The 25,426-nt window shown below is 51.4% G+C and overlaps 1 protein-coding gene across 2 annotated transcripts in view; it reads right to left on the reverse strand.

Annotated features, from left to right (window-relative positions):
* NSD2 (nuclear receptor binding SET domain protein 2) overlaps positions 1-25,426 on the reverse strand; it is a 77,360-nt gene that overhangs the window by 30,058 nt on the left and 21,876 nt on the right. For both annotated transcript variants that reach the window (XR_005020104.1, XM_036854037.1), the window contains exons 2-7: positions 23,028-23,653; positions 20,517-20,676; positions 13,195-13,361; positions 12,213-12,695; positions 3,868-4,012; positions 1,408-1,526 (exon numbers count right to left, since the gene is read on the reverse strand). Coding sequence is in view for 1 of the 2 variants with exons in the window: in XM_036854037.1 (XP_036709932.1) it covers positions 1,408-1,526; positions 3,868-4,012; positions 12,213-12,695; positions 13,195-13,361; positions 20,517-20,676; positions 23,028-23,624 (1,671 nt within the window). In the remaining variant the exon portion in view is untranslated. The remainder of the gene's footprint in view (positions 1-1,407; positions 1,527-3,867; positions 4,013-12,212; positions 12,696-13,194; positions 13,362-20,516; positions 20,677-23,027; positions 23,654-25,426) is intronic.

A 25,426-nucleotide genomic window follows, 5' to 3' on the forward strand; every position in this document is an offset into this window, starting at 1 on the left:
GAGCTACTAGTTAGTAAAATTTCTGTCTAGCTACTTAATGTGAATTTTGATATTTCAAATGTCCAGGGTCACACACTTTTTTTTTTTTTTTTTTTTTTAGGTAAATCCCTTATACAAATATTTCAAAGCAACCAGTGTCAGAATGACTGTCAGTAAAGGACCACTTCAACAGCAGGTGGCCAGAGGAGAAACTGAGTATGTGTTCCCAGGTAACTGCACACGTCAGTGTTACCTAGCTCATTACCTAGGCTCATTGCTGGACACCTGACAGGTGCCCCGGGAGAATGCTCTCCTGTCCAGGAAAATGGGGCAGGGCCTGCCTGCTCTCCTGAACTGCAAATACACCTTTAAAGAAATAAGACAGATGACATGATGGCCACATATTTATGCTTGAGCAATATGTGAGATTTATTTTCCATTCTTCGAAATAAAACAATAAAAAGAACAACTTCTCAATTTAGATCAGTAAAAGATAGTTCGGGGAATTCCCTGGCTGTCGAGTAGTTAGGACTCCACACTTTCACTGCCAAGGGCCCGGGTTCGATCCCTGGTTGGGGAACTAGGAATCCCACAAGCAGCCAAAAAAAAAAAAAAAAAAAGGGAAGAGTTTGAAGTTATAATCAAAATCATAAATCAGAGTACAGCTACTCTGCCAGAACTACTATTAAATAAACATAAACTCAAATGTAAGGTACAAAGTCTAACCTCTCAGTTCATGAAGACGTTAACCGCGCATCTAAATCGCAGAGCGCACTGGCAGAGCCCACGTTCTCTACACGCACGAGCACGCATGCCAGACACAACAATACAGGTCCTCTGAATGTCTGACCCTTGGTCAGTTTCATGCTCCTCCAGGTACCAGGCAAGCTCTGCCCCTTGACACTGGCTGGCACCGGCTAGAGCTGTGAGGTCCTGTGGTTGCCTTTACAAAAGCTGGGCCTTTACATCAATACTTTTTTGTTGTATCAAACAGGCCTACATAGCCTGCTTAGTATTCACATTAAGTAAATAATAATATGAATTACTAATAAATGGAATGAGTTCATAAAACCTATTTCAATGCCTTTAATGGATTTTTAAACTTCTTATGAAGAATAACATATAGTGGATTTTGATGTTCTCCTGTCAACTCATTATTTACACACTGAATAATATGCCCTACATTCAAGAGTCATTTTAAGTATACAATTTTGTTGAATCTAAACATCAAGAATTATTCAGTGTTGGGATGTGTTAAATTCCCTGGCAGATAAAAACTTGCTCTCCTCAGCGGCCTTCTCAAAGATGCTCCAAGGGGAAAGCCAGCCCCGGCCTCCAGCTGACGCCTGCAGAGGACGCCTCCCCGCATCCCGCCTGCGGCCCAGGGGAACTGGTTCCTGCAGCCAGGCCCAGCCAGGACGTAATTACCTTCCGAAGACTGTGCCTGTCGGTCCTGAGTCTCTTCCTGGGAGCGTCCTCAACTTCAGCATCTTCTATAGGGTCCTGTGTCCTCTTCGTGTGGTTTCTTTTTTTCCCATTTAAGTTACCTTGGAATGGGGATGGGGGAAACTTACATGAAAAACCCTGCACAAGCTGTCCTCTAGAGCACTGAGCAGCTGCCCAGCGCCTTCAGCGTGTAGATCCAGCAGTGATGGGCCTCCTAAAACCCTGTTCATTTCCAGGGCCTAAGTACCACAGGTCAAATCTCTCTGCACTTTCCAAATGGCAAGTAGAAAATCCTTATCTCATCTAGGGATTATTATATTGGTACCTGTTACATTTTAATGTACTATAGCATTAAATCTAAATATAACCCAGTATTTTTACAAAGTCCTTTAACACGTTTCCTTAAAGAAGCATCTTAAGTGAAACAATCCACGTGCATTTGCAAACTAAGCACCTTCTACATGTTTGCTTAACTGTGCCACCTGCTAGGTGTCCGCAGGGAGACCACCTAATCTGAGACTTAAGGTGTCCGAACAGTACTGACAGAAAAACAAGACGTAAAGTAAGAGTGCAGATTCTAGAGAGAGAACTAATTTGAACACGCCAAGGTTTATTTAATACAAATCCAGTGTCTCCATTTGCAGGACTGCTTTACAGAGGTTCAGAGTTTGCTCCTGGACTGTTCACCAAACATCTCCTGGGAGGGCAGTGTTGTCCTCAAACCCTATGGAGGGGGGCGGAGCACACCGGCCAGGAGGCTCAGGTCCCTGCGTGCAGCAGCCCTGGGCTGACACGGGCCTGGGGCTCCACCTCAGGTCCAGGCCCAACATTGCAAGAGAAGAGCAGAACCGGAGCGCTGGCCTCACCAGCTGCCAGTACCAGACTGGCATAAGCCGGCCTGAGAGTGCCCTTCACTAAGCTCTGGGCCGGCCTCAAGGGAACACCAGGAGAGGCCTGTGGAGCGGCGGCTGTGGGTCCACGGACCTGCCAGCCCCTCCTCGGCACGTGTGCACTAGGTACAGCTCCCAGGGGAGGGGAGGGTGCAGCCCTTCGCCCTCTACGTAAGGACCTCCCCTGTGCCAGGAGGAGGCAGTGGTCGTTTGTTACAGAGATGAGCAAGATGGGCATCTGTCTGAATTCCTAACACTGAAAGGATGGGACAGCTGACACCATGGCCTGGCCCGTCATCTTGGGGTCCCTGAGAGGGAGGGCTCGAGGCCTGCAGAGCAAACACACACCTGACACACACTGGGGGCAGGGACCACCCGTGCTCCCGTCTGCCAAGTACTCGGGACAGTGACAAAGCAGGACACACAATCAAAGTCACACTCACTCTTCAAGGGTAAGCTGAATCTGGCTTCAATAAAACCTGACTATTCTTAAATCAGCAGCCACTGAAAAGGGACACTTTTCTAGATTTAGCGTACTGATGAAGAGTCTGATAAACTTTTGCCTTTTAAAGAAAATACACAAATCCTAAACATCCTCCCTATTCTAAATTGTAGTATTCGCAACAAACCCTGAACAACTTGAATGAAATTCACTATTGATATCATTAGATGGTTGCTGTGGAGTTCTAGAAAGCCCTAAAATCAAGATGGGAACACGTGTGAACAGAACAGGAAGGCAACACGGATGTAGGCCACCTCGGTGCTGACCGAGCTCATGCCCACGAAGCTCGTGCCCACGAAGCACCCTGTCAGGCGAGTCTGGAGGCCTCTCCGTAACTCTTCAATGACGAGCCTTGAGAGATGCAGAATTCTTCTGTATTTCAAACTGATACCCAAACACGTCACACTTATCTTCCCATTACAGGTGTCAGTTTCCCACAGGCACAGAGGACACACCCAACCGTGGTGACCTGTCTTCCCCAGAGCTCACAGCATTAAGCCTCCCTTCTCTTACCACAGCCCAGGGCAAAGCAGCACTTTTTGTTTTTTCGCCCTGAAGGCCTAAGGAGAACCAGAGGCTACCCACATTCAACATCAGTCCACGGTCACCCTCCTCACCCTGCGAGCTCTCAGGCCAACAGGCCATGAACGGCCGGCCCCAGGGCCAGAGCCCCTGCCCGCGGTGGGAAGCCCCCCACGAGGTGCAGGCGCAGCCCCAGCCAGGACGGCAGCCTCACGGCAGCACCAAGGCCTGAGGTCTGACCCCAGCCCGTCACGCGAGCCTCCGGCCCTGGAGGCCGCCTGGACTCCGTGCCTCCCTTCTGCTCCCTCACCGCACCTCCCCCCCCACTGGCTGCAGGGGCAAGAGAGCGAGGGGCCTGCAGGGCCACAGAGGATCCCACGGAACAGCTCTGGCGACAACGAGCAAGGAGACCAGGCAGCAGAGGTTGCTTTACTGTGACCGCTGCACTTGGGTCAGAGCCGGAGCACAGGCTGCCACACGACACACACCACGGCTACGCAGAGGACACGAGCACAGAGCTATGGTTACCAGAGTCTTCTTCGGACGGAGACGGGGCCACGAGGGCAAACTTGGTGTGATAGCGTGCTTTCTGTTTCTCGTTGAGCATATTCCACTGGGATCCAAGCAGCTCTTCAATCTCCTCAGCGGAGGCGTCCGGGTGCTCAGCGACAACCTGCGGACACAGGAAAGGTGCGATAGGAAGGCTGGACGCCCGAACTCACACAACGCGGCACGCGGCCCCTGGCGACTCAGCACGTGGCGCTCTCACTCCCACGTCATGGAACTACGTCCCATAAAGGCTTCAAAGAAAAAATAGTGTTTAACTGATGTTGTAACTCATTGAAAACAGCGCTGGTGGAAACGATTCCAGCTGTATTTGTGTAAATGCAGGAAACGATAAGTGGTAAGAGAAAAAGTACACTTTTCCAAAATCACTAAACTGTTGGTAACTTGCAATTTCCTAGGCACCCTTGAGAAGCCAGCAGGAGGAAACACAACCTCTGGGTACAGGGGCGAGCCCTTGGCTGGCTTTCTCGCCGGCCGTAGCACCAACCCTCCTCCTTTCGGGTCTGCGCTCGGGAGGGCGTAGACGTGGCCGAGGAGCCCCGCCCCGCTGCGCCCCAAGACAGCCACTCCTCACAGCCGGGACACAGAGCTCCCCGGCCCTGCAGCACACGGGAAATGCAGATCCTCAGGCCCCACCCCGGGGACGCACATCTTCACAAGGTCTCCAGAAGAGCCCCGTCACTGGGCTGTGAGGAGTGGGTCCGGGCTGTGCACTGTGATAATCCGGGGGGAGGGCGGGGAAGGGCGTAAAACTATGGTGCTCCGGTCCCTGCCAAGGCGGCTCCAACCCAGCGGGCCCAGTTCTGCTATTTTAAAGATTTCCCATGCGTTTCTAATGTGCCCCGACTTTGAGGACCACCAATAGCAGGGTGCGAGGTCCATAAACCACAGCCACAGAGCAGATCTGACCCACCTTCCTGTTTTCGCACGGCCTATGAACTAAGAGTTGAGTTTACATTTTTAAATGTTGAAAAAACTCGGGGAATCCCCTGATGGTCCAGTGGTTAGGACTCAGCGCTTTCACTGCTGAGGGCGCGGGTTCAATCCCTGGTCAGGGAACTAAGATCCCGCAAGCCACACGGCGTGGCCAAAAAAAAAAAAAAAAATCAGAGGAAAAACATTTCATAGCACATAATAATTAGAGGAAATTCGACATCAGTGTCCACAGTACAATTTTCTCTGAACTCGGCTGCCGGCACGAACTCCCAAGTCCTCCGTGGCCGTTTTCAAGCTACGACGGCAGAGCTGAGGAAGCGCGACACAGACCTCTGCGCCCAGGCCCCTCCAAGAAAGCCCTGCCGACTGAGTCAGAGCACTGGCTGCTGGCTTGCGGGCCAGACCCCAGGTTCAATGTGGCTCGTCCGCCACAGCTTTGAGAAGTAACTTGGGTAAGGGAAGGTGTGTCTCCACCGCCCTCTGTGATGGACTTACCGTGACACTTCATCAGTGGGTTCCTGTCACCACCTGGACCTACTACTTGCCCAGCCAACACGGCAACCTCTGCCCCCAAACGCAAGCCCCAATCCACAACTCCGCCCCACAGATGGCTTCGTATGGCCTCCAGGGTCCCCGCGCCTCACCACGTCCACCTTGGCCCTGCCGGACACCAGCACCCCACCAACTCTGCACGTCGAAGCCCGGCTCCGGCTCCCGCGCTCCCCCGGGGGCTCCTCGGCGTCCCTGTTCCCATCTGCGCCTGCCTGGGTGTCTCCAGCCCCACACACGCCTGCTCCCTCCTCTCAACTTGGGGCACCCTCCCCTCCCGCCCAGCCTGCCTGCCACTCCACCCGCGGCCCCCAACACTTCAAGCGTCAAGGATCTGAGACCCTCTCGGCAAAGGCTTCCGTGCAGAGCTGCAGATCCAAGACTCCTGGAGCACAGCACACGCGTCTGCGGGGCTGTCGCCCAGCCCAGGCCACAGCATCCCCGATCAGAATGAAGGGTAACGTAAGTGCTCGCAGCTGCTTCCCCAAACAGGACTCCCGAAGCCCCGGAGGTCACCCTTCCCCTCGCACCTAAGCCCGTGCCAGGCTGGCCAGCTCCCCTCCGGCACGTCGTGTGCCCGCCCACCCTTCCTGGCTCTCCATCCTGTCCGCTCACTGCTGACGCTCCATCCCAGAGGGCCTCCTTCCTGCACCCAGAGGGCCCCCGGCCCGGGCCGCCACGGGTGGGGCTCCTGCCACTGCGCGTCAGCCAGGCAGAGGTGCGCCCACTCCCGCCAGCGGCACCCGTGCGCCTGAGCCACACGCCGGACGGCCCCCCCGCAGGCTGGGCGCACAGCAGGCTGGACCCCCTGACTGCACGGGCCCACGCTCCCGGAGACCTCCCCCTCCGCAGGCCGGCTGCAGGCGTCCTGTCAGCTCTCAGCCCGGCGCTGCCCGCTCGCACCCATGCAAGCAGCGCTCCGCCAGGACAGGGGATGCGCCGGCCACAGCCGCCGCCAGCCCGTGGTGCCCGCCTCCTGGGAGCGCCTGGGCGTTTTCACCCTCACCTCTGCTGGGCCCACGAGGGCCACGACCGCTCAGCCCAACGCACAGGTCTCATGAGGACAACCGCTACGGGCTCTGCACGCGGGCACAGTCGGGGCCGGGTCCCGGTCTGCTTCCCACCTGTGTCACTTCACTGCGGAGGGGTGGCTTCACCTCCTCGCGCTCAGCCAGGAGACAGGGCTCGCTGCGCTGTCACGAGAAACCGAACGGTCCTCGCGACAGCGTACTGGCAAGGTCTCCGACACGTGGAGCGCTCCACCGCGGCCACCACTGTGTTTCTGACACACGACAGCAATGGACAGGCAGCCGTCAGTACGGCTGGCGCGGGGAGGAGCCGCCTGGCAGCCCCCAGCCCAGGCCCGGCGCCCGCCGCCCCGCAGGGAGGAGCGGGTCGGAGGAAGCAGGCCCTGCTGTGTAGCGAGGCGGTGGATGACGCCCTGCGCGCGGCTGGGAAGGCGGCGGCCGTGCTGATGGAACACTTCTGCAGGCAGGTGTCCGAGCACAGCCCGGCCGAGAGCAAGAGCAGCTCCCGGAAGACGCCTCAGGAAGAGCTCAACCACAGGCCGACAGACTCGGGGACCGAAGGCTGCTCACAAGCTCGCCCGGAACCTGAACACCGACTGCGACGGGCGCACCCGCTCCGACGAGTCCTGGACCCTGACAGGCGGCACCACCAGCCCCACCGCCACCTCATCGCCAGCAGGAGCCGCAGGGCAGCAGCCGGAGGCCCCGTCCCACCGTGCCCGCGCCCGCTGCTCTTCCTTGGCTTCCTCTCAGCCTCCTCTGCCCACCCAGGCCCCTGTCCTCTCTTGTCCCTCAGACCTTCTCCTGACCCACTGCTGAACAGGGGGAGGGGGCTGTTCCTTTGCGAGGGTCCCGGTCCCTGGAGCCAGCAGGCCCTGGCCCCTCTGTGACAATGCTCTTTGGGGACCCAAGAGCTGCCCCTCCTGTTCAGTCCCTCTCCCCTTCCAACCTCTGGCGCCCCTGCCTGATCCTGGGCCTCCCCTGGCCTCAGAGGTCGGCTGGCAGCACTCAGCTCCTCCGCGGGGAGGGGAGACTCGCGGGGACCGCCCTCCAGCTGCCTCTGGGTCTGGGAAACAGCTAAGCAGGTGGAGCCCCCCCTCCTCCTCAGCCACTGAAATGGGCAACAAAGGCTGGATTTAGGGGTTTGTGTCCCCATCACCCAGTCCCTTTGTAATGTTCATTAAAAGCCTTTCCACTCCTTGGAAAAAAAAATATGGAAAACCAAATACCCACAAACCCACACAGCTGAAATGTCACCAGCACAACCTGAGACTCCACGGGCTCCTCAGAGGTTGCTCTCCCTACCCCCGGCCTCCTCACACGGCTTCCGAGAGCGCCCCGTGAGCCTTGCCTCCTAGTCCTCCGGCCTCCCGCCTGCTGTCCGGCAGAGGCACTGGACGGTGCAGTCATGGCCACACAGGACTTCCAAGTCTAGGGCGTAGAAGGCCTCCACCCTGCCCCCTGTTGACCACCTGCTGGGGCACAACTGGCCTCCGAGTGGATGTGCGGCACCTTGCAGGAAGTCCTCTGGCCCACTCCGGCCTTCAGATGAGGCTGCAGCCCCAAGCTGACACCCTAACTGCGACCTCACGAGAGACCCTGAGGCAGCACCACCCAGCTGAGCTGCTCCCGAACTCCCGACCCAGAGACACCAAGACAAGCAATGCGTGCTGTCTTAAGGCAACTAAGCTTTGCGGTGACTTTGTTACGCGGCAATAGACACCTAATACAAACGTTCATGCAGAGCTGAGACCTAAAACAGTGTGCAACTCTAATGAAGCTGTAAAAATCAGGGTCAGAGAAAGTGGGAAGAGGCTTCAGAAATCGGGAAACTGAGGCGAAAAGCATCTGCTGATAAAACCGCTACCAACCCCGGTGCCTTAGTAAACTCTCTCCCCTCACGGGAGGCTTCACCCAGCCGCTCTCACCTCGCGTGCAAACCACACACGGGCACGGCACAGCTGCTGGCAGCTGTCCACCAGCCCCGCCAGCTCCTCACGGGCCACGGACCCGTCTCCCAGCGCACGCCTCTCCCCCACCTCCAGCCCCTGGAGCGGGGTTCAGGAGCAGAGGGAGCTGCACGCCCACGCTGAGCCTGCTGGACGAAGACGGACGATCAAAACATGTCAACAAAGAGCCCAACCCGTTTCAAGAAGCATGATGCTTTTCTTCATCTGCAAGAAGCAAGCTGGAAATGTGCAGCAAAAAAAAGTCAGCAAGTGACAACCAAATGTCCTTGACAGTCACAGTCTTCTATCTAGTGACCCCAGAAAAGGAGGCTCCATCCACTCTGTCCCTCAAGGGCTGGCCACTGATTAAGCAATTAACAACCAAACAAAAACCATCCTTGGGTGCACCACCACTCTCCAAAAAGAAAGAAACCCCTAGAAAGACCCAGACTATTCTACAGGATGGAATCAGGGAGCAGCTTCCTCAATTCAAGTCTAGAATTACTCATTACAGAACCAGCACAAACACACTTGTTAATAACAGGTAAAGAATATCCTAGTAGCCATCACTTTTCTGACAACGTGGAATTATCAAAGCCCACCAGCACCCAAACCCAGACAGGAGGGGAAGGGCTCGTGGGGCTGACCCCCCACAAAGACCAGGGACAGGCAGCAGACCGGCGCCGTAACTGTGCACCTTGAGTTTGGCGTCTGCACCGAGCATGACGCCCACGGCAGAGCTGGGCAGAACGGGCTCTGGAGGGGTGCTCGGAGGCACAGAGGCTGTGCTGTGAGCTGCAGGGGGTCGGGGTGCACAGCACAGCCCCACGCTGCCGCCTCTGGCCTACAGCTCATCAGCAATCTCCGCAGCGATAAACTGCTGTCTGTTCTTGGTACGTGTCGCAGTGCTGCAAGGGTGGATGGAGAGCAAGTTGGTTCCGCAAAAGTAAAAAGGGTGGTCTTTGGAAAGTGGTCTGAATTCCCTTTCACACTTTCAAACGAGTGGAGCTTCCACGGAGATATGTATGGACTAGGAAGAGGCCGGAGTGCGGCTGGCTGGCAGTGCTGAGCTGTCACAGCCATGCCCTGCTCCCGGCGTCTGAGAGCAGGGGCTCCTCCCAAGGTGTGATGTGGGTCCAGCTTCAAACACAGGCGTCGCACAGCCTGAGCTTACAGCTCGCACCTCACCCACAGCAGGCCCGGCGCGGTAAGTGCACACTGCTCTGTGCTCCGGCTGGTCCACACCCACAGTTCCCCACCAGGTGTCAGCACCTGGACAGAGACACGGACCTGGAGTTACACCCGGACTCTGCATGGATGCAGGTAGGCAGGTAGGCAGGTAGGCAAAACAAAACAGTGGGCATGTTGCACTTTTCACACTTTCGGTGACGGGATCTGCACATCCTTCAGCAACTTACTCTCCTCCTGGACGTGCAGTAAGTCTAGAGTTACGTGGCAGGACATGCCACCATCTGTCATTCCTTCCACAGCATCTTACGGTTCTGAACATTGTGCTGCCTCCTTGGGCACGAGGGCAAAACTCCTCAAGGGTAAATACCTTGCGGTGAAATCACAAGACAGAGAATGTGCATCTTCAATTGCACTAGATATTGCCAAATTTCTCTTGAAACTAGGTGTAAGGAATGACCCTCTGCCAGCCCTGCATGGGGATTCCCACCGCGGCTTCATCTCCTTGACCACAGAGGCGCTGGGCTTGTGTCCACTCGCCTCACTGTGACCGTGACACGTGGTTCCCGGCTGTTCCCGGGCTCAGCAGCCTCTCTTTGCGAACTCACTGGCCATCCAGGCTCTTCTGTAAACTGCCCTTCTCAAAGCCTTTCCACTCTGTCCTTCAGGGTCGCTTGAGCTCTGCACACGTAGCTTTCATCTCATTTTAACGCAGCTCCTTTATCATCAGTCTGCCTTAAGAAACCCTCCCCCACAAAGAGACAAAGCTCTTCTCCCGTGGCGGCCGAGTTCTGACCTCACCAGTGGGGTCCCAGTGCCCGTCCTGAGCGGCCAGCCCACTCAGCTGGCCAGCAGTCCTCTCCCATCTGCCTCCACACGCTTGCGAGTCTGCTTCTGGGTTCTGCTCTGTGCAGTTTTCAGTAACAGAACTTCCTCTGTGTAGGGCAAGTCCTCCGGCTGAGCTTCTCTTCAAACGTGGCTACGCTAGCATCTACTTAAAAAGGCAAAGAAATTCCTGTTGGGAGTTCTCCCAGGATGATACTGGATTTACAGCTTAACAGAGGAGAGATGACAACTTCAACTTCAGAATACTGTTCTGAACACTGTGCTGCCTCCTATTTATCTCTGGTTAGGTCTGCTAAAATATCAGCCATTTTTCTCCAAAGTTATACATATTTTGTCATCTTTATCCCTTGGTACCTCACTTTGTTACTATCACAGACACTACATTTTTGGCGTTCCACTTCTTCTGTGTGTTGCTCTCATCTCTCCCGGTGCTGGGAACTCTTCCTGAGTCTCAAGGTTTCCTGTACACTCCCTTGAGTCTCCACATGGACCACCCTCTTTACAGTCAGGCCTCTCTATTTTTTTCTCCTCTTACTGTACTGCCAGTACTTTCACTACAACATTTAATGTCAGTGGTGACAGAAGGGCATCCTGCCTTGTTCATGATTAGAGAGAGAATGCTTCTACAGTTCCTTCAATACGTGTGATGCTTAAAGTTTCTGATAATCACCCTTCAGCAGATTAAAGGAAGTTCCCTTCTAATCCTGGCTTGCTTTGTATCAAAAAGCAATGACTTGGGACTTCCCTGGTGGCGCACTGGTTAAGAATCCGCCTGCCAATGCAGGGGACACGGGTTCGAGCCCTGGTCCGGGAAGATCCCACATGCCACGGAGCAACTTAAGCCTGTGCGCCACAACTACTGAGCCCGCGCTCTAGAGCCTGTGCTCCGCAACAGAAGCCACCACAATGAGAAGCACGTGCACCGCAACGAAGGGTAGCCCCCGCTCGCCGCAACTAGAGAAAGCCTGCGCGCAGCAACAAAGACCCAATGCAGCCAAAAATAAATAAATTAAAACAAACAAACAAACAATGACTTCTGGGGAATTCCCTGGTGGTCCAGTGGTTAGGACTCTGCACTCTCACTGCCAACGGCCCAGGTTCAATCCCTGGTTGCGGAACTAAGATCCCACAAGTTGCGTGGCACGGCAAAAAAAGCAATGACTTTTACCAAATGCCTTTTCTCCGCCTACTGAAATGATCATTTAATGTGCGACAGCAAATCACAATAACAGATTTTCTAACATTACACCTGCCTTACATTCCTGAGAAAAGTCCCACCAACCCATTCACTTCAAGTAATAGTGAAGAACCAAAGATGGCGGCCTAATCCCTTTAGTTCTTTACAATGGAATCAAGCCCGGACCATGTCCGAAGAGACGGTTTATTCTATAAAAATGATTAAGAACACTAGTCAAATGTTTTAGTCATTGACATAGTACTGCCCTTCGAACACCATGGCGCCACTGGCTGCGTTAGGTTCTGTAACCACCTCCTGGAGAAGACGCTAACCCAGGACCAGATGTTCAGGATAAGGCCGAGCTTGTAGCAAAGAGCAGCCCACCTCCCATCGTCCCTGTGGGAATATTTTAGTAACCCGGAGTACAAAGGCAAATATCTTTGCTCCCAAGAGTTGAAATGGCCGTTCCCTAACAACACTTACTTATTAGATCTAAAATCTACAGAAGGCTCGCTACAGACTGTGCTGATAATGCTGAGAAACAGGTGATTCTGCACTGCAAGGGATGTCCCTCAAATGCAGAAACTCCCCAGAATGAAAACACAACAACTTAGAAGCCATCACAACACCAACCTCGTCCCTGTGCTTTTGACAGAAGACCAGAAACTGGGACGCCGCATCGCCCTTCCTGCTTCTCGGAGTGGAGGCCACGGCCTTCTTCCTCCCTGGAGGAGACCCCACTCCTCGCTTGGGCTCGGCCTCTGCCGTCTTTTGAGGAGTGGTCTTTCCTGTCCCCGGGTCACTGTCTTGGTTCTCAGCAGAGCAGGACAGCTGGGCTCTCCGTCTCCTCTTGACGGGAACGCCCTCTTCCCTCGTGGACTTGGGGCTGTCAGCAGCTTCTTCCCTGACTCCTGAGGACCCTACCATTTCTCCCAGAGACTCCACAGCAACGCCTGACTCCTTGGCCACGTGGGGGTTGAGATGGAGCTGGTCCCCCACGTAAAGGAAGGTGAACTTGGCTTTCCTCTCCTCTACTGACATGCTTGCAGCTGCTTCTGCCTGAACGATGCCCATTGCCCACTGGGCCCTCAATTTCCCTGAAATAGGTTTCAACAGCTGAAAAGAGAACATAAGACATTGTAAGTTTCATTATATAAACATAAAAGTTAACCCACTTTAAAGAAGAATACTTTTAGAATTTCAGATAAATATAGAAATCAAAAACTACAAAAACCCATTAACTCGAAGGTTTTTGACAGAGTTCAGACCAGTAAAACTCTACTGTTTCTTTAAACTAGAAATCAATTCCAATTACATTTAACTAACACTCACATATAATATTATATACATGTTTATATATAGATATATATAAAGGAAAACAAAAATTATAAAACAAATTATCTCTGGGAGTCATCAAAGGAGTAAAAAGGATAACCTGTGTCTCCAAAGAAACCTGCCATATTGTATGACACAGCACGCTTGGCAAAAGTAAACAGTGACAGACATAAGAAGCCGTTACAACATTTCAACCAACCACAAGTTCAAAACAAGATAAATAATTAAGAATAAAAATAAAAGTTTTGGTCTAAAATTATACTTAAGGAACATCTATCACCTTAATTTTCTCAGCTTTCGTGGGTGCCTGCTTGGCACTTTCCTGGCATAATTTTTCAAACTGTCCTTCTCCTTCAAAAGCTACAAGGCTCTTCTCAAATATCCAAGCTCTTTCTGGGGCATCACCAAAGAACTGTACGTGATACTGGCGTGCACTCTTTTTCTGACCTAGTTTTTAAAATAAAATGTTAGAACTTGAAAGTTGGAATTTGGGATGAAATTAGGCAAATCTATTAATAATTACTGATATAAAGTTAGGAGCTGCTTTGAAGTTGTTTTATTGGGTGCTGTTGGAATCCGTTAACCTCAAAATAAATCCTGCTCTTTTTCTCCCCACCACACTCCACCCCAAAAGGGGAAACACATTTACGAGACTTAGATGAGGTTCAAAACCGACTGGGGAAGAATGCTGACCAGATTCACTCCTCATCCCCTCCTTTCCAAGAGCCACTGAAGAAGACCCCAAACAGGTAAGACGAGAGAGGACAACAGCAAAAGGGGACCAGGCAGCAGTGAGGGGACACAGGCTACTGTTCACAGCCTGGCTTCAAATCCCAGCCCTCCCACATACCAGCCGGGTGGCCCTGGGCCTGCCACTCACTCACAGCGTTCAGAGGGGGAATAAGGGTACCGATGACCTCCCAGGGCAGCCATGAGGCCACAGAGTAACCCCTCATATGTGCACCGCTGTTACTCTTAGCAGGAAGAAGCCACATCCTCAGTGCAGACAGAAGGAACCTGAGCGAGGAAAGTGTCTACCTGGTCCCCAAACCCAAAAGGAGGAGTGCCAGATTCGGCTGGGGTGGAGTGAGATTGAAAACAGCTGGTTCAAAGGTCAGATCTCTGTGCCAAGTTGGGGAAGAAAGGCAGATCTCCATCGGGGAAATGCCAGTCCCTGTTCCCTCACACAGAGCACAGGCCACAAAATATCACAGGACACTCCCTAGAGAACCAGCGCACCAGAGGAAAAACCTCTCCACTGTGTCTTTTCTCCAAAAGTTGGAGATTCCCCCAACTAAGCGACCACCAGCCAGGCAGACCCTGTAAGGTAAGCTAACAGTCTCCCTACACACGGGCTGCAGGCAGCTGAGTGCAGCCCTCTCAGACACAAGCGCAGCACCAAGGTCTGCCCCCGCAGGACCCAGAGAAGCCTCTAACATGAATGATTCCAAAACACACAGAAATAAACAGTCTCTGCAGCACCACAGACACTATGCCAGGAAGAGATGACACCTGACAAAGAAGAACTCTAGTTTGCTACGAGAAGAGAACAATGAAAAAGAAAGCACTATGAGAAATTTTAAAATACAGTCATGAAAATAAAACTCAAGAAGAAAGCTTGGGGCTTCCCTGGTGGCGCAGTGGTTAAGAATCTGCCTGCCAACGCAGGGGACACGGGTTCAAGCCCTGGGCCGGGAAGATCCCACATGCCGCGGAGCAACTAAGCCCATGCACCACAACTACTGAGCCTGCGCTCTAGAGCCCACAAGCCACAACTACTGAGCCCGTGCGCCACAACTACTGAGCCTGAGCTCTAGAGCCCATGCACTGCAACAAAGAGTAGCCCCTGCTTGCCCCAACTAGAGAAAGCCACGCACAGCAACAAAGACCCAACACAGCCAAAAATTAATTAATTAATTAATTAATTAATTAATTAATAAATAAATAAAGGGAAAAAAGAAGAAAGCTTGGATGGAAAGTTAAGAATAAAATAAAATTCAAAAAAAAAAAAAAAAGTTAAGAAATCTCCCAGAAAGAAGAAAGAGATTAAAATGAAAAAAATCTACTCTCATAAGAAACCCACAGGATCAATCCAGGAGGTATGATACCCAAATAACTGGCCTTCTAGAGAGAGAAACAGAGAAACTCATCAGAGAATTAACAACACAAGAGCACGTCTCAGAACTAAACCCCCTCCCCAAGTGCCTCATCCAATGGGTGACCCACATCAGGGCACATCTTTGTGACATTCAAGCTATTGGGGGAGGGGAAGAGAACAGCTTCCATGTTCATGAAATGAGAAATAGAATGGCAAGGTACTTCAAGAGCAACTCTGGATGCTAGAAGGAAATGGAGTAATACCTTCAAAATTCCGAGAAGAATTATTTTCAACATAAAATTCTACACCTAGCCAAATCATTAATTGAGTGTGAGGATAGCAAAGTAGCATCCCCCAAACCACAGGAACTCAAATTTATCAATACCCGCCATTTACACTTTCTTAGGATGCCAAAAATGTACTCCAACAAAAAAGGAAAACTGACCAAAGAAGAGTACAATGTGGCACCATGGAAAACAATGCATGTAACTCAGTAAAGCACCTTAAAGAAAGTCTAAGATTACTACTATGCAAAAGACAGAGTGCCAGTAATACAGAGAGTTAGGTAAGAGAAAGGGAGATTCTAGGAGAGAGCTCCAAGGGAAGAAAAGATGAGAGGAAAGAATTCTTCCACACTGAAAGAAAATCTTGGCAGCAAGGAAAAAGGTTAAAAAATGAGATCCAAGAAGCAGAAAAGGAAAATGGGAATCAAACATAGGTTTTCATTTTCTCCCCCAATCAGAAAAACTAACTACATAATAGGATGAGTTTTAAGGACAGAGAAATAAATACTTGAAAAAAATTAAAGCTGTATGGACAGCAAAGTATACAATTTCAAAAGAAAGGCAATAATTAACTCCAGGAAAAACAAAAGGTTGTAAGAAAGAAAATGCAATTAAAGAACACAGCTCAGTTTTTCACTGAATGATACTTACATAGTCAAAATTATGAGAACAACTACGTTTGATGTAATAAAAACAGTGAGTTAATTATATGGGGAGGATGAAAGGGAAAGAAACAGGAAATGATTGAAGAGATCAATCTTCATTTTCCATAACAGAAAGTCAACAGAAAACATCTAAATGATAAATCAAAAAATAGTTCAAACTGGAAGAAAATGTTTAGAGTTAAAAATAATTACTTCTTGGGAGGGAAGGGGACTATTTTTCACTATTAACCTCTCAGTACAATTTGACTTGTTTGTAAGTGTGTATACTTCTTTGATTTTAAAACAGCTAAGATTCAAAAACATGTCAAGAGATTTGTGTCTGCTTCAATTATTTTAATACTTTGAAAGAACTTCCCTTGGTCATAAAAATGAATATAAATATATGTCATAGCATTTGCATAATGAAGAAAAATCTATTACAGTACATATGATGAAATAATATGAATGCACATCATTTTTTAAAATAAATAGTTAATGACACAGAAAAAATGCTCCTTACATGTCAGCTGGAAAAAAAAGCAGAGGAGAACATGATAGGCTGATCCTAAGTTTATAAAATTAATTAAACGTTTCTGAAGTTCTTTCCTGCCTGGAAATTTGGTAACAAATGTAACCCAACTTTCTTGTATTTTTAAGTTTTTTTTTCTAATCCATATGAATTTTCTTTTGGTCCAAAATTGACAGGTGAATTACTCATTTTTACCACCGTAATTAACCAATTGTCCCAGCACCATTTATTAGTAACCCTTCCTTCCTGTGACTTCTGATGTTCATCAATCACGGTCGGTATGAAAACATTTATCATTGATGCCCCACCCACACTCCCTTCTAAGAGAACGTGGCCTCCACCAATAGCCCAGGAACCTAATTTTGTACTATGTTCGTTTCCTCCCCATCACGGCACATTAGACGCAAGGTGACCCCTGACCCCCTGGGCTAGGCTGAGCCAGAGTCTCTGTCCAGATTCTGTGGGGCCTTTGAGTTGACAACAGCCATTCATGCATGCAGAATGGACCCCACAAAGAGATATGGCTGCCGCAGCGCTGCAGATACAGAGAGGAAGAGCAGCCACAGCAATGCAGACAAGGCCAGGTGTCTACAGAAGCAAGGGACAAAGTCACAAGGACAAAAGGCCACAGAATCCCACAGGAAACAAAGAACAAGGATCACCGCCTGAGTTCCCTGGTTCAGTCCCTGGGGGTCTAGAGCCCCCAAAATAGGTAAAGCAGAAACTGACAAAATTTCAAGTTGAAAAAGGCACATCCATTATCACAGTGGGAGATCTTAACACACCTCTCTTCTTCGTAGCCGACAGAACAAGCAAAAAGGAAAAAATCATATTACAGTGTCTAATAACCCAGAACATGAGGAAGTCAGAGTACCTATAATATTTTTAGAAAATGCTGGAATTTAGAAAAAAAGCAATGAGGGTTCCTTTCCATAACACAGAAAAGGTGAAAACAAAAATCTCCACAACAGAAGATAATTTGACTCGATACCCTGGTACCTAAAGAGAAGACGAGTAGGATCCAGACGCACCAGGGAGATGGTGACGTTCCCAGCTGCAAAAGAACCCAGTCTTCTTCACAGTATAATACCCAAAACACACATTTATCTTGTTTCCAGCTTAAGGGGTTAGGCCTCAAAGCTGCTGGTTAATCCATCTAGATGCCCTGGGAGACGGTCACCAAGACAAGTTCTGCTGCTACAAATCACGAAAATGCTATTAGATTTTCAAAGGAAACCTGAACTCTCCAAAGAGCTGTGCTCTCTTCTGCATGTACGTTATACTTCAATTTTTAAAGCTTAAGTGCATTACTACTGATCCAGATTCAAGCACACCTGTAATCCCAAGTATGATAAATAAAAAGAAGTACACATACGCAAAAAGAAAAAAAGAAAATCGGGGGTGGGAATCAGGGGGAGGGTGAGGGAGTTCCATCTTACAGGGAAAAAAAAGTTCCTGCTTCCCAAGACCCCCTGCTCAGCCAGCCCCATGCCAGAAGCCGTCCCTCCGCCACAGCCCCGTACTTCCCCAGCAAGGACCCCTAACCCCTCAGGCACGCCCAGCACGGGGTGCTGCACAGGGAGCTGGGCTCAGCACTGCCAGGAGACCTGCCTCACACCCCGGTGCCCCTCTGTCTCCCGTGGCCTTGGACACACCCAGAGCCCAGACCCGAGCTTCCATACACCACTCTCTACTAAAAGGACCCAGGTTTCTTCTCAGAAACAGCTGGTTCCAGGACTGGGGCAAAGAAAGTTCAAAATGAGCCCGGAGTGTATTTAGTTGGGCGACACGTAAGGAAGTGCTCCAAGACGGATGGAGACGTGTCAGAAGGACACGGCTGAAAGGGACTTCACGGGCTCCCACCGGCCAAATCTGGGACGATTTGCGCATTAAAAACAGTGAAGACTGTAATACATAAGTAATTTTTTAGGAGGGAGCTCACCTTCACAGAAAAACGCCAGCTCCTTAACCATGAAACGCATGGTAAAAATGAAGAGCTAGCATTCAATAAGCCGATGGATCCTCAGGGAGGATTAAAACCACAGAGCAAGCAAGGCTGTCAGGGAGCCAGGTCCCAAGCATGGCCACTGATCATTCACCAATGACAAGCAGGGCCGTGCCTTCCCACTGGAAAGCTCTTGGCCACCACCTCCCGGGCGGGCGCCGGCTGCACGTGTCCTTCCGCCACCCCCAGGTTCTCACGGGTTCCTCTGACCCTTTGCTTTTCAAAGGTCATCTGAATTCCCTTCCAGCTGCAAGGCTTGCATCCTGGCTCTCTTCCTACTGAGCTGCTTTTCAAATGCACATCATCAGTCTTCATAAGTTGATCTGTGATTACGGAGGCACAGCCTCCCGGCAACCCAAAACCATTCCTAGAGAAGCACACTGTTGGGCTGCACCCCTCCTTCTAAGTCTGGGCACCTTCCCACAACAACTCCTGCCTGGCCCTGCGCCCTGAGTCTGATCACGAGGCCAGAGCAGCCTAAGAGAGTGGGGCTGGGCGGCGGGTGCTGCTCGAGACCGCAGAGGCTGGGAAGGGCACCCTGATTCAGCCTCAGGGGGAACACAAGAGCAGGGGTGCACCCTGGGACCCCTGAAGCCCTCTGGCAGGGACTCCCTGATGCTGGCAAGCTGAGGATGCTAAATGTCCTCCACCGAGTCAGAGCCAAAGCCAGCCCACAGGCTCCTCTCCAGCCACCACCGTCGTGCAGAGTGCACGCGCAGGCCTGGGCCTCGGGGCAGGGTCCAACCACCCAGGGGGCGGGAGGCCTGCACCTGGGGCTGAGGAGAGGTCCTTTTCATCCCGAACCTGCACCCCCTCAAGCCTGTTTGCCAGGGAGCCACCAGTGTACCCCACTCCCAGCAGCGCTGCCCCGGCGAGAGCTCAGGCCTCCATCCAGAGGCCAAGAGAGGCCACGCACTCACGCTGAGGCCATGCAAGGCCAGCCCACAGCTCCAGCCGCCCGTGCTTCTGGGGGTCACAGGTCACTTGGGGACCAACTTGGTCACCTCCAGCTCTGTGTCACCACCTCTCACCTCCCTCAGACCAAATTCAAACTTTAGAGCAACTCTTCAGGAAAATCTCAAACCACCTGATTTCGGGGGTTTTTTCCCTCCAAAAACACATGAGTTTTTATGTGCTTCATGAACTGTCCAATTATTATTTAAATTAGCATCTGCTCTAATCTGTATCAATAACATACTACATTCTTAATATGTTCTTAACTGTTCTGTGTACTGATTTATATTCCCAAGTTTCATTACACCAAAGATGATCATTTCTAGTTTTTTTCCTTCTTCCCACAGACCTAATAAAATAAACTGGGACTTTTTTTTAAACTAAAACTTAGTATAAAATACTAATTCTGAAAATCATGCTGAAGCAGTCACTGTATATCTAAGTAATAAATTATTTATCATAAAACCTGAAAAGCAATACAAGGCAAAGACTGCTTCTCTTTTAAAACTAATTCAATCAGATAAAGTAAGTATCTAATTTGGATATAAAAAGAAAAGGCAATGTGTCACGTGTGAATCACTAACTTTAGGCAAAGTTGCAAAATGAACCACAAAAAAATTAACAACAACCCACCCCACTCCCACCTCCAAGCTGATTCAAACCTTGTATGAATGGCCACTAAGCACATGAAAAGATGCTCAACATCACTGATCACTAGGGAAATGCAAGTCAAAACCACAGGCAGCAGACAGAAAGTAGAGCAGTGGCTGCCAGGGGCTGGGGAGGGGGCAACTGAGGACCTGTTACTTAACAGGGACAGAGTTTCAGATTTACAGGATGAAAAGAATTCTGGGGATGTATGGTGGTGACGGCTGCACAACAATGGGAATGTATTTCATACCACTGAACTGTGCACTTAGAAATGGTTAAGATGGTACGTTTTATGTTTGTGTATTTTAACACAATAAAAAAAAAGAAAAAAAGAACCACAGTAGGGCTGTTTAAGGAAGAGTAATAAAGAAGTTTGGAGATGAAAACAGTTAAGTGCAGAAGATAAAGATGGAAAAACAGCCCCCAAAACACAATACCTTTCAGTTTGGTGTAGCTGTGCAGGAGTGGATCGTCGGAGACCATGCATGGCCACCAGGGGTAACCGGACACCTTGGACCACACCAAATCCCCGACATTGTACTTCAACAGCTGGTCTTTGTCTCTGCTATTTGGACAGGATTCTTTCTTAGCTGGAATCTGAAAATGAATAACAACAAAAGATACATCTAGTACCTACCCCTAAATCCAGCCTCCTGTCCATAGAAGACCAAGGATTAGTCAGACAAGAGATTCAACACACACACACACACACACACACACACACACACAAACCCCTAAAAAGAAACATGCTTTCCCTCACTGTTTTTCAGGTAACAGCCCTGATATCACTTCATCAAAATCGTTTGTCTCTTGCCCTCAGCTAAAAGGTCCTAGCAAGTACCTAGCACACTGTAGGTGCACAACATTACAAAGATCTCCACATAAATCTATTTCCTTGGCCTGGTGGGTGATCTTTAATGGAGCTTATTCGCAGGTCGGAGAAGAACTGGCATGGAATTCATACCCTGACCCTCCCGCCCCTTCTGAGCCCTCGTCTGACAGTTAACCTGCTGGAGAGAGGACCCGGGGTGGCGAGGACACGGGGGCCTGGCAGCAAGTCTCAGCCCCAGCACCCACCATCCAAGGCCTGGGGCTCCTGGCATCTCGGTCGCTCCATCTTAGAGCCCAGGCCAATTAGGAGGCTGAAGGCCGGCAAGAACAACCCCCTCTCCAGGAGGACGAGCCCAGTCAGCACGGCCCCAGGCCTCCCCCTAAGAGCGCCACCTACTTGAGCAAGTCGCTGAACTTCTTTGGGCCTCAGTTTCCGCATCTGTAAACCGAGGAGAACCCCGGTTGTTACACACATCAGGTGGTGAGGGCTGACACAGAGCTGTCACATTACACGCTTTTGTATATGTGCTGCCAAAGCGAGCACTCATTACATGCTTTTGAAAAAATGCTGGCTCTCATGTTATTCCACAACATCCCAGGTTTACACTGACAGTGTCATCAAAGCCACGTGACAACCCTATCAGGACAAGTATAATATTATCGTCCCCACTCTGAAGAGTCAAATGAGACTCTGAGAGTCCAAATCAGGTGATTTACCCAAGTTTTACCAAAACCAAGTGGCAGAGAGCTAGGGATAACTTGCACCAGCCTCTTCCCCCATAAAAGAGTGAGGTTCCCCACACCACGGGTGCTTCAGAAAAACCACTGTATCAGCCCAGGTCACTCAACTAGGCTTTTAAACAATTCACCATTATGATTACATTAGAGCCCTTGAGCAGTCAAAAGACATTTTTTTGAACCCTCAAAGTTCTTCGTTATTTTAACTATTTCAGGGAAATTTTGGTCCTTTCCCTTCCTACCTGTGGGATTGTAACCAAGATTCCTCAACTATAATGTTACACTAATTATTCCAACCTTAGTGATGATACAACCCAAACTGGTCTCGAGTTCCCTCTCCCCACTCCTGCAAGTGGGCCAGGAGCTTTGGCTGACCAGTGAGCACAGGACGTGTCCCAGACCCTGTTAATCTAGACCATCAGCCCCCTCGGTGAACAAGGGCGGCTACAGAGCCCTCCCCAGTTCCTTCTGCCAAGGTCTAGGTTCCCGAGTGTCATTTAAGACTTGGTGGCATAAACCACCACGTTTGTCGTCCTACGTTAGGGGGTCTCCACCCCAGCCTTTGGTGAGTGAACACTCATTCACGCGCACCCAAGTGATGGGCTCTGCCCTGGAACCAAGAACGTGAAGGCCTGAGGCACAGCCCCAACCCTCAAGGCAGCGGCCCATCTGCAGGACCACCGGGGGAGGAGACCTGGGAGTGGACGGTGAACCGTGGGGCAGGAAGGTAGGAGCACACCTGCACAGCGCAGCCCTGCTCCCCTCCTCGGGCAGCACAGACTGAGGAGGCCCCCACTAGATCCCCACGCTCCTCCACTGACCAGATTTAGGCTAAAGGGCATCTCTGGACAGGAGATCCGTGAAAACAGGACAGCGTGAAGGTCAAGGGCTCTGGAACGGGCCAGGCCTGGGGTCAGACACTCATTTCATCTTTTTTTTTTTTTTTTTTTAATTAAAGTTTTTGTTTTTGGATGTGGACCATTTTCTGAAGTCTTTATTGAATTTGTTACACTACTGCTTCTGACTTTTTTTTATGTTTTGGTTTTTCAGCCCCGAGGCATATGGGATCTTAGCTCCCCAACCAGGGATCGACCCCGAACCCCCGGCATTGGAAGGCAAAGCCTTGACCACTGGACCACCAGGGAAGTCCCCGTGTTGAATCTTTACGTTTAATCTCTAGGCCTCAGCACTGCTCAGCAGGCGGCTGTGAGTGTCTACCGTTGTCACGGCCAGGGGCCCGAGCTGGAGAGCAGGCCTCGGGGAGCTGAGCCCACCCCCTCCCGCCCCCTCGCACACCAGTGTCCTTCGTGGCCCTCCTGTGCCTGGGAGCTGGGGCTGCACTCTACCCCGCCCAGCCAGGACTCCTCACTCACAAATACCTTTTTATCCGAGGGACTCGAGATCCTGGACACCAGGGCTGCCTCAACAAGGCCCTGCTCCAGTAAGGAGTCATACTTTATGCTTCTCTTCCTGCTCCTCCTCACTTTATTTTCTGGTTTTTGTCCATTTTCTTCCGACTGGGACACAGCAGCAGCACCATCGCCACATATGGAAGATTCAAAGAGAGGTTTCCCGTTCATGTATGTTTTGGTGATTTTCAGCTTGATCTCTGGAGAGCCATTTTTGACAGGGGTAGTGTCAGGTGGTGTCCCAAGTCCCTTCATTTCCTGGGACTCCAAACGCAATTTGGCATCATGAGCACCGGGGTCTCCATTAAAGACGCGGGAGGTGAGGTCTTTCAGCCTCTCGGCTGGGATAAAAGGAAGCGCGTCGTGGCCATTGAACTTCTGCACAACTCCCTCCTGCAGACCGGCAGAGAGCTGGGCTTTGCTCAGGAACACGGAGCACTCACGACTCACTTCACAGTTCGGAGTCTTTCCATTCGTGTTGCCAAGGATTTCCGGTGCCTGCTTCATCTTCACGCACTTTACAACCTTCGGAACAGAAAGAGGACTTTTTTTGATGCTGAATTCCATTCAGCCTAGATGCCTCTGTTCTTAGAACACTGCAGCATTAGAAAAAGAGAAAGAAAAGAAAGGTATTACATTTCAAACCTAAGATGAGTATGCCAATGAAGCTCTCTATCAGTTTGTAGAGTTTGGGGGGGTTTTGAGGCAATTTATGATGTTTCCTATAATGATTTAGGTCACAGGAGGCAGTTCTAATATCACAAAAATGACAGGAATCACAAAGTGATAAAGTGAAAGGAACAGGACTAGTTTCTAACGAGAGAACACAAGAGTCAAGCAGGGACCGCCACTAATAAGCTGTGTGGCCGTGCCCCCCTCAACCTCAGCCCTCGGAAGCGGAGGTCGCCCCCTGCCCCCGGCCGCCAGGGCAGCGCCCGAGGTGGCCAGCACAAAGCCAGGCCCGGGCAAAGGACAAAAGGGAAGCACTTGAGACACAGCTGAAGAGGACTCAGGGCAGGGGCTCGGGACACACCGGCGATTACCGGTAGGCAAAGCTTCAGCCCAGACGGCCGGGGAAGGTGAGAGCTGGACCTCTACCGCCCCCCCACCCCTCCCCACCCAGGCCCACGTTAACTGCCGGCGACAAGCAGCAGGGCGGCATCATCAAGTGGAGTCAGCTCTCCGGGACCGCGCTAGTCGGGCAGCAGGGCCGGGCCATAGCGCACCACCCACAGCGCCCTCCACGGGACGGCCGCCCGAGGTCCGCGTGCAGAGGGGTCTCCTCCCCGCACAGCCACAGCCCCTCGTTGGGGACGCCCCGTGAAGGCGGCTCGGAACAGGGAACGGGCAGGTACCCACTCCGCTGGGAAGACGTCCCAAGAGTGCACCATGGCCCCGAGGGGGCCAACGGTGAGAGACCAGGGAGAAGTGGGGCGCCAGGACCAGGAGCCCGAGGACATAGGTGCTCAGCCACTGTCACCGCCTGGGGGCCGCTGGCTACACCCCCTGGGGAGGGGCCAAGGATGCAGCCTGGGATAGCCCTCCCACGAGAGCCTCGGTGGAAAGGGCCCAGTCTCCGAGGACGCCAGGCCAGGGTGGGCGCCAGGCAGTGGTGGAGGGGTGGCCCCGGACACCTGGAGCACCGGGCACACACCAGAGCATTCAGTGTGCCCCACATGGTGTTTTTTTCAGGTAAATCACAGTGGGTTCCCAGTCCCGCTCGCATCAGACCAAATGGACAAAAAGAGAAGACAATGACCTAAAGGCACTGGAGAGAGCCCAGAGCAGGGGGCGCGGGGGCGGCTCGGGAAAGCACCGAGCAGGCCGGGCACCGGGTGAACAGGGAAAGCAGAGCCTTCGAGGCGGGCCCCCGTGCCCCGCAGACTCCCTGCCGAACCCTGGAGTCCACGCAGCCCAGCTTACAAGACAGCTGAAGCGAGACAGAAACAAACCGCAACACCACTCTGAGGATGAGAAGCGGACTTCCGGGGCCGGCCAGCGGTTAGGACTCCGCGCTCTTTCTGCTGGGCCTGGGTTCAACCCCTGGTCCGGGAACTAAGATCCCGCAAGCCCCACGGCAAGGCCAAAAAAAAAAAAAAAAAAGTATCAAAACCACAATGAAATGCCACCTCACACACACCCCTGAGGATGGCTACCTACTACAAAAAACAGAAAACGGGTTGGCGAGGATGTGGAGAAATTGGAAACTTCGTGCACGTGGGTGGGAATGTAAAATGGTGTGGCTGCTGGAAAATAGCGGGGGGGGGGGTCCCCAAAGAATCAAAAGGACCCAGCAATTCCACTCTGGATACACACCCCAAAGAACTGAAAGCAGGGACTCACAGAGGTATCTGTACCCAATGTTCACA

Source organism: Balaenoptera musculus, chromosome 5 (assembly GCF_009873245.2).
Source record: "Balaenoptera musculus isolate JJ_BM4_2016_0621 chromosome 5, mBalMus1.pri.v3, whole genome shotgun sequence".
NCBI classification, from domain to species: domain Eukaryota; kingdom Metazoa; phylum Chordata; class Mammalia; order Artiodactyla; family Balaenopteridae; genus Balaenoptera; species Balaenoptera musculus.